The sequence below is a fragment of the Oryza brachyantha genome, chromosome 3 (assembly GCF_000231095.2).
Source record: "Oryza brachyantha chromosome 3, ObraRS2, whole genome shotgun sequence".
NCBI lineage: Eukaryota > Viridiplantae > Streptophyta > Magnoliopsida > Poales > Poaceae > Oryza > Oryza brachyantha.
This window is the reverse complement of record NC_023165.2, coordinates 13,991,198-14,004,621: the sequence shown is the minus strand read 5'-3', so window position 1 is coordinate 14,004,621 and position 13,424 is coordinate 13,991,198. Positions and strand designations below refer to the sequence as shown.

At 37.1% G+C, this 13,424-nt stretch overlaps 1 protein-coding gene across 1 annotated transcript; it reads right to left on the bottom strand.

Moving 5' to 3' along the window:
• Positions 1–2,538: 2,538 nt before the first annotated feature.
• On the bottom strand, positions 2,539–4,819 carry LOC121053797 (probable nucleoredoxin 1-2). The gene is made up of 3 exons (XM_040521600.1): positions 4,273–4,819; positions 3,501–3,989; positions 2,539–3,351 (listed from the first exon to the last, which is right to left on the bottom strand). The coding sequence occupies exons 1-3, from the start codon at positions 4,696–4,698 to the stop codon at positions 2,710–2,712; spliced, it is 1,557 nt and encodes a 518-aa protein (XP_040377534.1). The 5' UTR covers positions 4,699–4,819; the 3' UTR covers positions 2,539–2,709.
• Positions 4,820–13,424: the final 8,605 nt, after the last annotated feature.

Genomic DNA, 13,424 nt, shown 5'->3' with positions numbered 1-13,424 from the left:
TATTTCTGGGAAAAAAATTGGAACTAAACATGGCCTAAACTGTTGAACATTCTTTTGATCCACAGATCCAAAGTTAAAACAACTCAACTGTTACTCTCTCCAGCTAGATAACTATCGTCATTTTGTATAACAGTATGGCCAAACTTTAAACTTCAATTATTAATAACTTTAAAATACTTAATTTTAAAATACTATAACAACGTATATAGGTGAGTCCTAAAGAGTATTATGATAAATTGTATATATTTTAATATAAAAATTATGATCGAACATACACTTAGAAGATCATGTCATTGTGCTTGTGCAAATAATTATCAGGGAGCAGTAAGGCCCCGTTTAGTTCCCAAAAATTTTCACCCAAGAACATTATATTAAATCTTTCGACACCTAAATAGAGTATTAAATATAGATAAAACGAAAAATTAATTGCACAGTTATATGAGAAATCGTGAGACGAATCTTTTGAGTGTAATTAGTACATGATTAGCCATAAGTGCTACAGTAACCCATATGCGCTAATGACTGATTAATTAGGCTTAAAAGATTCGTCTCGCGGTTTCCATGCCAGCCGTGAAATTCGTTTTTTCACTCTTGTCCAAAAACCCTTTTCGACATCCGATCAAAATCTGATATGACACGCAAAATTTTTCATTTCAACAACTAAACACCCCCTATATTACTAGCAATTAACCTCGTCGATCTCTGTGCGCATGTGGATATATCCTGAAAATATTGATTTGTTTCGTTTGAGCTGGAACGTGCTAAACTGCTAACCACCGAATCTGGCAGCATATAGAATCAAATGTATCCAGATATATTACACTATTGCCTTTGAACTTCCAAAATCAACAGCTAATTAATATCATCCCTGTGCGCATGTGGATCCCCAGAATATTCATTTGAAAAAGAAAATGATTAGGTCTTGTTTAGTTCCTAAAATTTTTTTCCAAAAAACATTGCATCGAATATTTGGACACCTAAATAAAACATTAAATATAGATAAAAAAACTAATTGCACAGTTATAAAAGAAATATTGAGACGTATCTTTTGAGCCTAATTAGTCCATGATTAGCCATAAGTGCTACAGTAACCAACATGTGCTAATGACAGATTAATTAGGCTAAAAGATTCGTCTCGCGGTTTCTAGGCTAGCCATAAAATTCGTTTTTACATTCGTATCTGAAAACCCCTTCCAACATCCGATCAAACATTTGACGTAACACTTCTTCCAAAAATTTTCTCAATCTAAACCATACCTTCGACTCGGAACGCGGTAAACTTCTGAATTGAAAAGCGATAATGGAATCATCGAGAATGAGAAAGTATCCAAGGCAGGCTCCAGTTCTTGGAAACTCTGATCAACAACAGATTTTTTAAGAAGAATGAATTTGGAACACAATAATAAAAGTATTCCCTCTGTCCTGTCATTGGTCTTATTAAAAAATATATAACTATTAATTATTTTATTATTAAAAGCTACTCACGACAAACGCTTGTGAGTGGATTGTTTCGATGATGAGTTTGTCCGATCGATATGCCTGCAGACGGTAGTGACTTGCCATGGTTCCACTTGGACTCACTCATTGACTTGACTAGTAGGTCATTAAGATGACTAGTTTTGCATAAAGCAGCTCCTGCAGATAATTGCGAGAAAAACTTGATGTGAGTAGGTGACACATTACGGGTCTCCTTGGTTAGGTGCTATCATTATTATACATGGTTAACTTTAATCTGATTATACTTTTATAACAAATAAAATAACACATCAAACACAGATAGACTTAGGTAAAAAAAATAGAGTAAATGGTACGTTGGTTAGGTGGTTAAGAGTTAGGCAAATTAAAATTAAAGCACAAACAAAACATTATCTATTAACACTATGATTTATTTACAATTAAATATGACAAAACCCAACATCACCACCCATAGCTTTCGATGGCGTCAAGGCATCCGACGTCGATACTCACGCAGTGTGAAGCTGCGAGCGGCCTTCGTTTATCATGATGGATTAACAAACTATTGGCACCCCAAACATTCGTTTCATCCACAGATCCTTAAAACAACCCAACTGTTAGTAAATTACTATCAACCTCATCGATAGACCCCTATTTTTCCGCTTCTATAAAGAAATTTAAAATTTTAACTTTAAATTCGGAGTTCTTTTACCAAAGTTTATTTCTCAGACTTATTTTTTAAATGGCGAAGAATATATATAAAAATTTTATTCATAAATTGTTTTATGTTTGTAAGTATGTTGTTTCGTTTTCTCCATAAAAAGCCAAATAATTATCTCCTCTCTACGCATGTGGATGATGCGGTCGTGCGAAAGGGGGCTTCGTGAAGAGGGCGCCGAGGTGTGCCAAGGCCAAACTTGTGCATCAGAATGGCGCTGCGTCCGAGTGACTGTGTCGCCAGGACCGGAAAGCGCAAGCATGGCCGCGATCCGCTTGCTACGCTTCGGTAGCACCCTCGCAGACTCGGACAGCAGCGCCGAAGGCCAAGAAAAACAAAAGTAAAAAAAAAAAAATTCATATAGTCTTCGTCCATGAAAAAAAAAACATAGTCATTGCAAGCAAAACCATGAAACATGTAGTATGTATTACTGCCACTACCCATCCCAGCACAATTCAGACCTCAACATTCAGGAAAAAGCTGGACAAGGAGACAACAACATGGGGAAGGAAGGAAAAACAACATCTCTAGCTAGGCTAGGCCTTCCTGCAAACGTCTCCCTCGCACACATAGCCAGCAGCAGCCTCCTCGTCGCCCTTCTTCTCCAGCGCGCACCTGGTGTGCAGATCCAAGTCGCACTCCTTGCACCTGTAGGACCACGAACCGCCCATCTCCCCGCACCCGTCGCAGCCATACACCGTGGCCATGCGCGTCAGCACGAGCTCGTGCTCCTCGTGCAGCTCATGCTTCACCTTCTCGGGCCACGCCTTCGCCGTCTCCTCCATCTTCTTCTCCAGCTCCTGGAGCCTCTCGCCGGTGAACGGGAACGCGTCGGCGCCGTGGACGGTCAGTGGCGCCTTGGCGTCCCCGGTCACCGTCCTCCCGTCGGGGCCGATGGCGACGAGCGACGGGATCCCGCGGATCTTGAAGGTCTTGCCCAGCTGCTTCTCCCTGGGGTCTCCCAGAGGAAGAGCGAGCCATGGCATGCTGGAGAAGAACTCGTCGTAGGAGCTCTGGTCTTGGTCGCTGGACAGAAAGACGATCTCGAAATCGCTGTGCTTCTCCTTGATCTTGGTGTATTCAGCGACGAGCTTGGGCAGGAAGGCTTGGCAAGGCCCGCACCATTGAGCTGAGAAGTAGAGGAGAACAGTCTTCCCTTTAAGCTCTGAGACAGGAACCTTCAAATCAAAAACCAGATGTTAATTAATCATGACATAGAATTAATCATGCAGATCATGACTTCAAGGAATTACTTTGACACAATGTTACAAGTGGTGAAATGGATACTTTCGCCTATGAAAACAAACCATGCATAACCAACACATACCTTCACCCCATCTTTCCCAAGGACAAAGTCCAAACCATCAGTGACCAGAAGTGACTCCAAGGTCTGGGCTTCAGCTCTGGCCTTCGCCTTCTCGGCGAGAACTCCCAGCTTGTCTGCAGTGAAAGGGAACCCTTCCCATGCATCTACACCATGCTCATCAATTATCTCAGCAATATCATTGTTCAGTGTTTTCCCATCAGGACCAATCAGGACAAGTGTAGGCAGGCCTCTAAGCTCAAAATAACGAGCCAACTTCTCACACACCTTGTCTCCATGAGGAATGGCAAGCCAAGGCATGGCTGCAAAACTCTCACTGAATGATTCCTCATCACCGTCCACGGATACAGCTACAACTTCAAATTTCTCCCCGACTTCTCTGAGTTTCTCATATATTTTAGCAAGCAACGAAGTGAATTGAACAACTGGACCATAGCCATCCACCACAAAGCACAAACCAACGTACTTGCCCTCCAGTTCAGAGATGGGTACCTGGGTGTACCAACAAAAAGGATAAGAAAACAGGCGAGAGTATCTGAATCTACGAAATCTTTTCGCTTGTGATTGTGCTTATAAGCTAAAATTTAAATTTTTAAACTTATATTTAGAATTAATTTTAAGCTTTTTTCATTATAGTTTATTTTTCAATTTTGGCTTTTATGTCACTAACAAGCAAGAACATGTATATTATAGTTTTATTCATAAATTATTTTTTTCTTTTATAAATATATCGTTTCGCTTATTTATTTCGAAAGCCAAAAGATGGACACCATACCTTGTCTCCCCCGTTCGAAATTAAGTAGTCCCGAGTGGGTGTACCAAGAACACTATGAATGGTTTGGTTCTCCTTAGCTGCCTTCTCCTGCTCCTTCAACTCATTGATCCTCTCTGCAGTAAAAGGGTAAGCTTCTGCGCCATACTCACTCACGAGCTCAACCCCATCTTCAGTGTAAACTTCACCGAATTCTGCATCCAGGATGACGAGGTGTGGGATGCCCATCACCTTAAACCGCTCATTGAGGTCGGCGAGAGCCTTGGAGTCCGAGAATGGCACCGCCAGCCAGGGCATCTTGGCGAAGTAGGCACTGAACTCGTCCATGTCACTGTCGCCTGAGACGAAGACGACCTCGAAGCTCTTTTCCGGCTGGGAGATCAGCTCGTTGTGAGCTTTGGGGTGAACCGCCTGCACGGTGGGCACCATGACGCCGAGAAGTAGAGGGCCACGGTGCGTGCCTCGATGCTGCTGATCTTGACCTGCAGGACAGTAGATATGATGCCTTAACACATATTGGTGGAGATGGAGACAAGGCTTTCTCCTGATTTCTCCGTATGTTCATTCTAAACACATGGGAGGTGATCGTTTCGTTTCTTTAAATAAAGTGAAACGGCATATTCGAAAAATAATTCATAAATAAAACTTATATATATATATATATGTGTTATTTGACTATATAAAAGCAAAGACTGAAAAATAAATTACGATAAAAAAAACACAAAAACAACTCTAATTTAGGGCGCTTTTACGGTACATTCCACTTAGGATGACAGTAGTGCAGTAGGAAAAATCATCACCGCTGATTTCGAGGGATAATTTTGTCATTTGCTTAAATGAGGTGGAAGGTCAATTTAGTCATTTAGATTAAATGGATAAGTTTGCTACCAGGTCAAGGCCCAACAATATAGTGCTAATTATATCTATGCAGGAGGTTTTCAAGAAATAAAACGAATGTCGAATCCACTGTTTTTTTTTTCCTCAGCCATCGCTCGCACCAAAACAGTAAGACTTCAAACCACCGTATCAAGGATTCAAGACTAGCATCGAGTGGACCAACAATGGTGGATTGCTAACCAAAAGATCTAGCTAATCTCCACTCCACCCCCACCTGATCTGGTCCACGAGGAGCCTGTCGGCCCAAGGCACACCCACACTGAGCAGATTAGGCCACCAGCGTGCTCCTCCGACCGAGAGCGGCTGTCGCCGAGCCTGCAGCCAGCTCCGGAGAGTCCCGGTGAAGCCAAGCGACATCGGTGGAGGGTAGGAAGGCTCGGTTGCCAGATGCAGGTGAGGCTAGCGACTCCGTCTCAGCAGAGGGCGTGGCAATGTAGAAGCAGAGGCATCAGGTGGAGAGGATAGGGCCACGCCGGTGGATCACCGGCGGCGGAGCGCGGTCCAAGGGGAGGGGTGGGTGCGGCATCCGACAACGCGTCGTCGATGGATGAGAGTCTGCGGACCGGCGGGACTTGGTACGGGAGTGCCATCCGATATCGTCGGCGTCGATGGGGAGCGGCTTGCGGCTGCGTGCCGGCAACCATCGGGCAACGGGACCGGCGGATGTCGGCGTGGGAGGGGCACCTGGCGGCGGCGGCGGCGCGACAATAATATGGTTAACACATTGCCCTTCGATTAAATTATAAATTACAAAAATACCATAATAATTTTTGTCTATATTACCTTCCTACCATGCTGCTACACAATCTAATCATCGTAATATTAACTCATCTAAGACATTAGATTAGTCCTATTCAACAGCTCATATACACCGCGGAGTACACTAAAAAAATTCCTAATTTATTGTTTTCGGCGTAACTACACATGTTTTACGATCTCACAGAGCTAAATTTGTTTAAATCTGCCTAGTGAAATCGCCCCTTGTGGTACTTCTAGCATTCTATCGCTATGTGATGAACTCCACTATAATTAATATTTGGTTCACACGACGAGCCGGATACTCGAGTAGTAGTCTACGAGTCCTTTATTCGCTTTGGACGGCTAGAAAATTACTTGCTAGAGCTTACGTAATCTATTTTGTTAGCTTTTAATTCATCTGGTCCCCTTTTAGAAAAAAAATCGGTATCGAACTTATCCGATCACTCAATATTCTTTTTCATGTTATTTATGGGATGTGTGCACGTTGGTAGAGGCTTGTTAAAAAAAAAGGTTATTTGGCTTTTCTATGGTATATTTATAAACAAAATTTTTACATAAGCGTTTATATCGATCTAAAAGCCAGGACTAGAAAATAAACCACGGTGAAAAAAATCTTAAAATAATCTACAAATTTAAAGTTAAAAATTTAAATTTTAGTTTATAAGTGCAAATGAAAACGACAGTCACTTAAAAGTACCAGCCTTAGACTGAAGTAATTATGTACTGTCTTCGTTTTATATTATAAGACTTTTTAGCCCAGCTTTCATTAATTCCTAGCTTTTATTAATTGATGAATATATATAATTTATAAAGAGATTCGTTATCCATATAAACTAGACATGTCTTAGACTGTGAATGGAGGGAGATAGTAAAAGAAAAGAGAGCAGGGTGGTCGAGAGGGACCTGGTCGCCGGAGTTGCGGAGGAGGAAGTCCCTGTGGGGCGTTTACTTGCTTGAAACAATGGCCGGTGGCCCAACCGACCGACCCCAATTGCCCTGCGTCTTAGTTTCTTTTCCTTAGCATAGAAGATTACCAAAGAGTTCCGTTCAGCCAGCTGGTGGCACACGGCTCCTCCATTCCTCCATTACTTCACAACTTTTTTAATTTTGTCATTTGTTCACACTTGTCGTCTGATGCTAGTACTCACAAAAAAAATACATGTAGTACTACTGTAATGTTTTCTTTCTAATGAAAAATAGGCTTATTTTCAATTTACTAAAATGGATGAAATCATTAAGGGTGCACATGTGTTTGTTGGAAATGTTAATGGGCAAACTTCCATAAGCTCATTAACCAACATGAGCACAACTTTTATTGTACAAACTATCTATATATAAACTCCTTTTCTTTATACAGACGTTTTATGTACGAATGATATATAGAAAGAGTATATAATCTTTATAAATATATATCTTTCTAAGATGATATTTTAATATTTTAATATAAATAATTTTTACTACATACTTCATATGTTAAATTTTTTATATATAAATTGTATGTGCATAAATATATATGTTCATTTGCTCCTAAATCTGGTCCGGATCCCTCCATCGATCTAGATTGATCTCAAACCACCTACACTTAAATAGACAAGTAACTGTTTGTAGGCACTGAATTTACAACATAACTCCTATTAGTCACATGCACCCACACCAACCTCACGAACGTTTTCAAACTACATTTTATTAAATATTTTTTTTGCAAAACTAATTATTCATCACATTATCTTAATCATGGCAATGACCTTATAATCTTCCTTGATGCTTGTTTCTCTCCATTTTAAAATGCATTTTGTATATTTCTCTTCCTTGATTTTTTTACTTTGTCAACCTTTTTAACTTGTTCTCATGTCATAACACATAACAGGCAATACCAGATGGGGCACCGTGGTTAAAAGATTTAGATCTAGAAACAACTTTTAGGTGGGCTCAGTTTTAAAATATAAAAATAAAAGGTTCAGAAAATGATTAACCCAACCCCACCCCTCCCCTCAAATAGTGACACACATGAATTTTATTATCCCACGGTAAGAATGTGATTACCACATAACCACACAAATAGCCCCGGTAACCACGGTCCATGACATGAAAAAAATAAAACAAAATCTCAAAGAAAAAGAAACCCGTAATCTCTCGTATTTGACGATAACAGAAATGCCATTAATGTCCACGAGCGCCGACCTTCTGAAATAACATAGTCTTGTAAAAATACGAAATACGAAGTGCCTCATTTTTTTCATTCTATTGAGGCTTATAAGCTAAAATTTACATTTTTAATCTTAAATATAAATTTAATTTTAGAGTTTTTTATTGCAATTTATTTTTCAATCTTGCTTTTTAATCACTAAAAACACATATATAAAATTTTTATTCATAAAAAATGTCGCCAAAAGGTGAGGCTAGAAGTTAATTTTGTTTCTTTTTGCAAAATTTAGCACCTGATATCATTACAAATTATGTACTATTTTCTAGGATTATTTTACTTTAACAAAATTATAATTCAAAGAAAGTTTGTTAAATTCTATGTAGGTAATACACAGTTACCGGATGTTTTTGGAAACCTACGTTGGAGACAAAGTTACCCAATCTTTCGCTTATATTTATGCTTATAAAACAAAATATAAATTTTCAACCTTAAATTTAGAGTCGATTTTAGGGTTTTTCACCGAAATTTATTTTTCAACATTGACTTTTATATTGATAAAAAATACATATATAAATGTTTTTTTAGAAATTATTTTTTATTTACAAATATGTCATTTATTTTTCCATAGAAAAACGAATCAATGCCAATGATGCGAGTTCCAGGCCACGTTTGGTAGTGAGGGGATAAGTTAACTTATCTAGCACGAAAAATATAGCAATAGATTACTATATGATTAATTAATTATTAATTATTAAAAAATAAAATAGACTAATATCATATAAATATTTTTTTAATAAATACATAATTTAGCAGTTCAGAAAATATATATGCGAAAAACGAAAAATCTAGGTAACTTACCCTATAGCCGAACACGTCCCCAGTAATGATGGTCAAAATTTTGGGCCGCGTGGCTGGGCTGACATGACCGCAGCCGCAGCATTTTGTAATATACTGCCTCCGTTATAAAAAACAATTAGTATTTAAATTTTAATATAAGTATTTTTGTTATTGTTCACACCACTACTTATTCTATTAATTATTTCATTAAAATTGTTTCTACTTTATTTTCACCTACTCTCTCACCTCCATTCATTTATTGTTTATTAAGGGACAATATAATCTTATCTTAATTCCTAATGCCTCCAATTCAAAATATAACCATTTTTATGTTGATTACCACAAATTAAGGAGATATCAAATGATTCCGTTTTAGTCACTTTAGTAATTAAATTTTGAATTTTGAATTGATTAGATTTTCTTTTTAAATATTTGATTGGTTCTAAAAATAATTAGAATGATTGGAATCATGAAAATTAGTGCAAAATATTTATATTGTGATACAAAATTTAAATTCTATAATGCCTATCTTGTGGAATGAAGGGAGTACTAAATAACATATAAGGTCTTGTTTAGTTCCCAAATTTTTTTTCCAAAAACATCATATCAAATTTTTGGACACCTAAATAAAACATTAAATATAGATGAACCAAAAAACTAATTGCACAGTTATGTAAGAAATCTTGAGACGAATCTTTTGAGCCTAATTAGTCCATGATTAGTCATAAGTGCTATAGTAACCAACATGTGCTAATGACGGATTAATTAGACTCAAAAGATTTGTCTCGTAGTTTCTACGCTAGCCATGAAATTCTTTTTTTATCTGTGTCCGAAAACCCCTTTCGACATCCGGTCAAACATTTGACGCGACAGTTCTCCTAAAAATTTTCTCAATCTAAACATCACCTAAATGTTTGTATATATACTGGAACGAAGTAGTTAGCTTTGAGAAACCTTTGCATGTAAGCTATTGACCAACCGGCTTGTAAAAGTTGGAATTAATCCAGTTTCATGCTCTTTTGCAAGTAGGCCTATCATCATAGACAGATTCTTTTCTCGTCCTAAGTGATCGGTGCTTGTCTGATGTGCGTGTAGGGCGCGTTCTAAAGTAATGGTAGGAGTGGTGCCTACCCAAGTATGTAAAACGAGATATATGATTAGCATATAATTAATTAAGTATTAACTATTATAAACTTGATGAATTAATATGATTTTTTAAACAACTTTAATATAAACTTTTTTATCTAATTATGTATCATTTAATCGCTTAAAATACGTACACGCATAAATTAAAGATATACATTAGCCGCTGACGCCTTCACGAACAGAGCCGTAGAAGCCACCGAGGTCCTATGACCTAACTACATCTCGCGTCCAACCGTTCGTTATATTTTAAAAAATTATGAAAACATAAAAAATAGTAACACGTAAAGTAGTATTTATATTTTATCATCTAATAATACTAAAATACTAATTATATTTTTTAGAAAATAGGATGAACAATCAAATATTAAATATTAACAGCGTAAGAATACATTTATTATGGGAGCGATTCGAGTATTTTGCATTTGCATGGTACCTAACCAGTAGACTCTGTCTCGCCTCTCGGTTACTTGCCTATATCGGTATATTCTCATCCTGTCTGAAGGAGCACGTGGCCACCGTAGCTTCAACTAAAAATCTCTAGCTCTATCAGATAATTCAGATTTTTGTCCAGATTTAACAATTTAGATTGTAAGAGTAATACACTTATATTTTCGCTTCTTCTTATACTTATGAGCCAAAAAATCTAAATTTTCAACCTTAAATTTAGACTTGATTTTGATGTTTTTATCATAATTACTATTTAGACTTGGCTTTCTTTTAGATAATTAAGATAATTAAGAACATATATACATATATTATTTGTAAACTATTTTTTTTGAAAATATGATGTTTGGTTTTTCTCTGAAAAAGTCAAATGATGACCCCTATAGTTATACAATCTAAAAATGCGTTTAGTCATTTGGAAAGCATATGAATAAAATCCGAGAAAAGAAAACTGATAATAATATAAAAAACAACACAAAACTTAATGTCACGAATTGCTTTGGGTCCTCTAAAACAAAAAAAAACAATGAAATTTTAAAAGATATGCATTTTACGGAGCTCTTTAAAACAAATGATTGATATCCACCGCTTATTTTAAAATTCGTATGAAATGAGCTCCTCCGATAATTACTTTTTTTTTTGGAGCCCCCTCCTCCGATAATTACGAGGTGTGACAGATTACGTCACCACCCATCGTTCTCGTTTGCATCATGGCACCCGATGTCACGAAGTGTGAAGCTGCGAGTGGCCATCGTTTACTGTATGACAGGCAGATGCAAACAGATCCAAACCCAACCAGTAACCAAAAAAAAGTCATTTGGAAGATCAAACTAATTATTAATTAACGCTACTTGATATAGATTAACGCGACAAGGGGTTACCATGCAGTTGCCAACTTGGCATACATAATAACCACACATTGAACATTTCTTGTTCAGAGCTAATTAATCACTGAAAGAAAACAGCACAACTGATGTTAGTAGATCTAACAACCATCTTTGGAAAACCGTGGGTTCTGACAATACTTCACTGGGAAAACCGTGGTATCATCATGTACAGCACCTCGGCGGAAGCAAATCTTGATCACGATCCAATTCTGCCTTATTTGACTCGGAACGGTGCTAAACTTCTAAGGGGGTGTTTAGAGGGCAAAATTTTTTTAGAGAAAGGTCACATCGAATTTGATTAGATATTGAAATAAGGTTTTAGACACGAATGAAAAAACGAATTTTACAGCTAGGCTGGAAACCTCGAGACAAATATTTTGAGCCTAATTAAGCCATCATTAGCACATGTTGGTTACTGTAGCACATATGACTAATCATGGATTAATTAGGCTCAAAAGATTCGTCTCAAGATTTCTTCCACAACTATGCAATTAGTTTTTTTATTCATCTATATTTAATATGTTATTTAAATATCTAAAAATTCGATGCGATGTTTTTAGAAAATTTTTTTAAACTTGAATTGGAAAAGCGATATTGGAAACATCGAGAACGAAAAGGTATCCAAGGCAGGCTCCGGTTCTTGGAAACTCTGATCAACAGCAGTTTTTTTTATTCAATAGCACTAACGTAATGAATTGCACGTACCATAGATCAATAATCCAAAACCGGTAAACAATTAGGATCAGGATGAAGCTACTTTACGAGAGAAGAGATAATTAGGGCCAACTTACTCTTTTGCAGATGAAAAATGAAAGATATAATATTATTTGATTTGTTAACAGTTACTACCTTCGTCGCGAAATAAGATCATTTTTCAATTTTTTGATACAATGTTTTGACTCTTCGTCTTATTTGAAATTTTTTTGTGATTAATATTTTTATTCTTACTAGATGATAAAACATGAACAGTACTTTATGCGTGACTAATTTTTTTTTTATCTTTTTTAGAAATTTTTTAAACAAGACGAAATGATCAAACGTTGGACACAGAAAAACGAAAAATGGTGATAGAGGTAGTATTCAATGATATAAATGATGAAATTAACTATTATAAAGTTAAAAATATATTTTTAAAATGTGAGATGATAAACTTCTATCGCTAGGGTTGAAACCAATAGCCAAACTACTCAAACTCACACCCTTATATTGCCCATACTAAGGAACTAACCGTTGAGGACTAAAACATATGTTTTTAGACATGTCTATCGATCAGACCACCCTATACTGTGTGGTTAAACCTCAGTTAGTTCAACGATTGAAAAACTAGCCCATTAGGGACGGAAAGGTGCTTCTAGCAGTTCAGCGGTAGAAAAACTAGTTCATTGGGAATGGAAAGGTGCCTCTAGCAGTTAGACCACCCTTTAACCATCGGTCAGACCGACCCTTAACCTGGTTAGCTCATTTTTGATCCATTTAGACCGCCATTCACTTTTTAGCATGATTGTTTAGTAAAACGATGATATCTCATGACTCAGGTGTTGAATTCATGCATTGTTTGACTCTATAATATTTACTTAAAGAGATATACAAATCATGAGCAATCTATCCAAGAATGACAACTTTTATCAAGAGGAAATTACTCAAACTTTAAATAACACTCCATTGGACATGAATGAGAGGCCACTCATTCTTATTGGAATTTTGACATGCCTACATGTCTCTTAGTTAGGACTTGCCAAAGATCACAACACATATGTATACACCTCCTACACAAGTTCACTTCTCTCAACTCTGATGAGAATCATAGGTGGAGAAGACATAAGAGACATGTATGGTACACCTCTAAACATGTCTGGTCACAAACATGCTTGTGGGGTAGCTTGCATGAGCTGTTGAAGGAACCATCTCAAATTTGGATATATGGAGGTTCGCACATAGAGATTATTATAGTTTATATCAATTATGTGTATAAAGTCACCTACATTTAAAAACTTGGACATGTAATAGATGTCATGATCGTAGTAAAATTGATCCTATGC

Coding starts and splice junctions, on each gene's coding strand:
- LOC121053797 (XM_040521600.1), bottom strand. CDS start 4,698: ATGGTGCCCACCGTGCAGGCGGTTCACCCCAAAGCTCACAACGAGCTG. Junction 3,990..4,272: donor TTTCGAACGGGGGAGACAAG/GTATGGTGTCCA, acceptor TGGTACACCCAG/GTACCCATCTCTGAACTGGA. Junction 3,352..3,500: donor TTGGGAAAGATGGGGTGAAG/GTATGTGTTGGT, acceptor TTTGATTTGAAG/GTTCCTGTCTCAGAGCTTAA.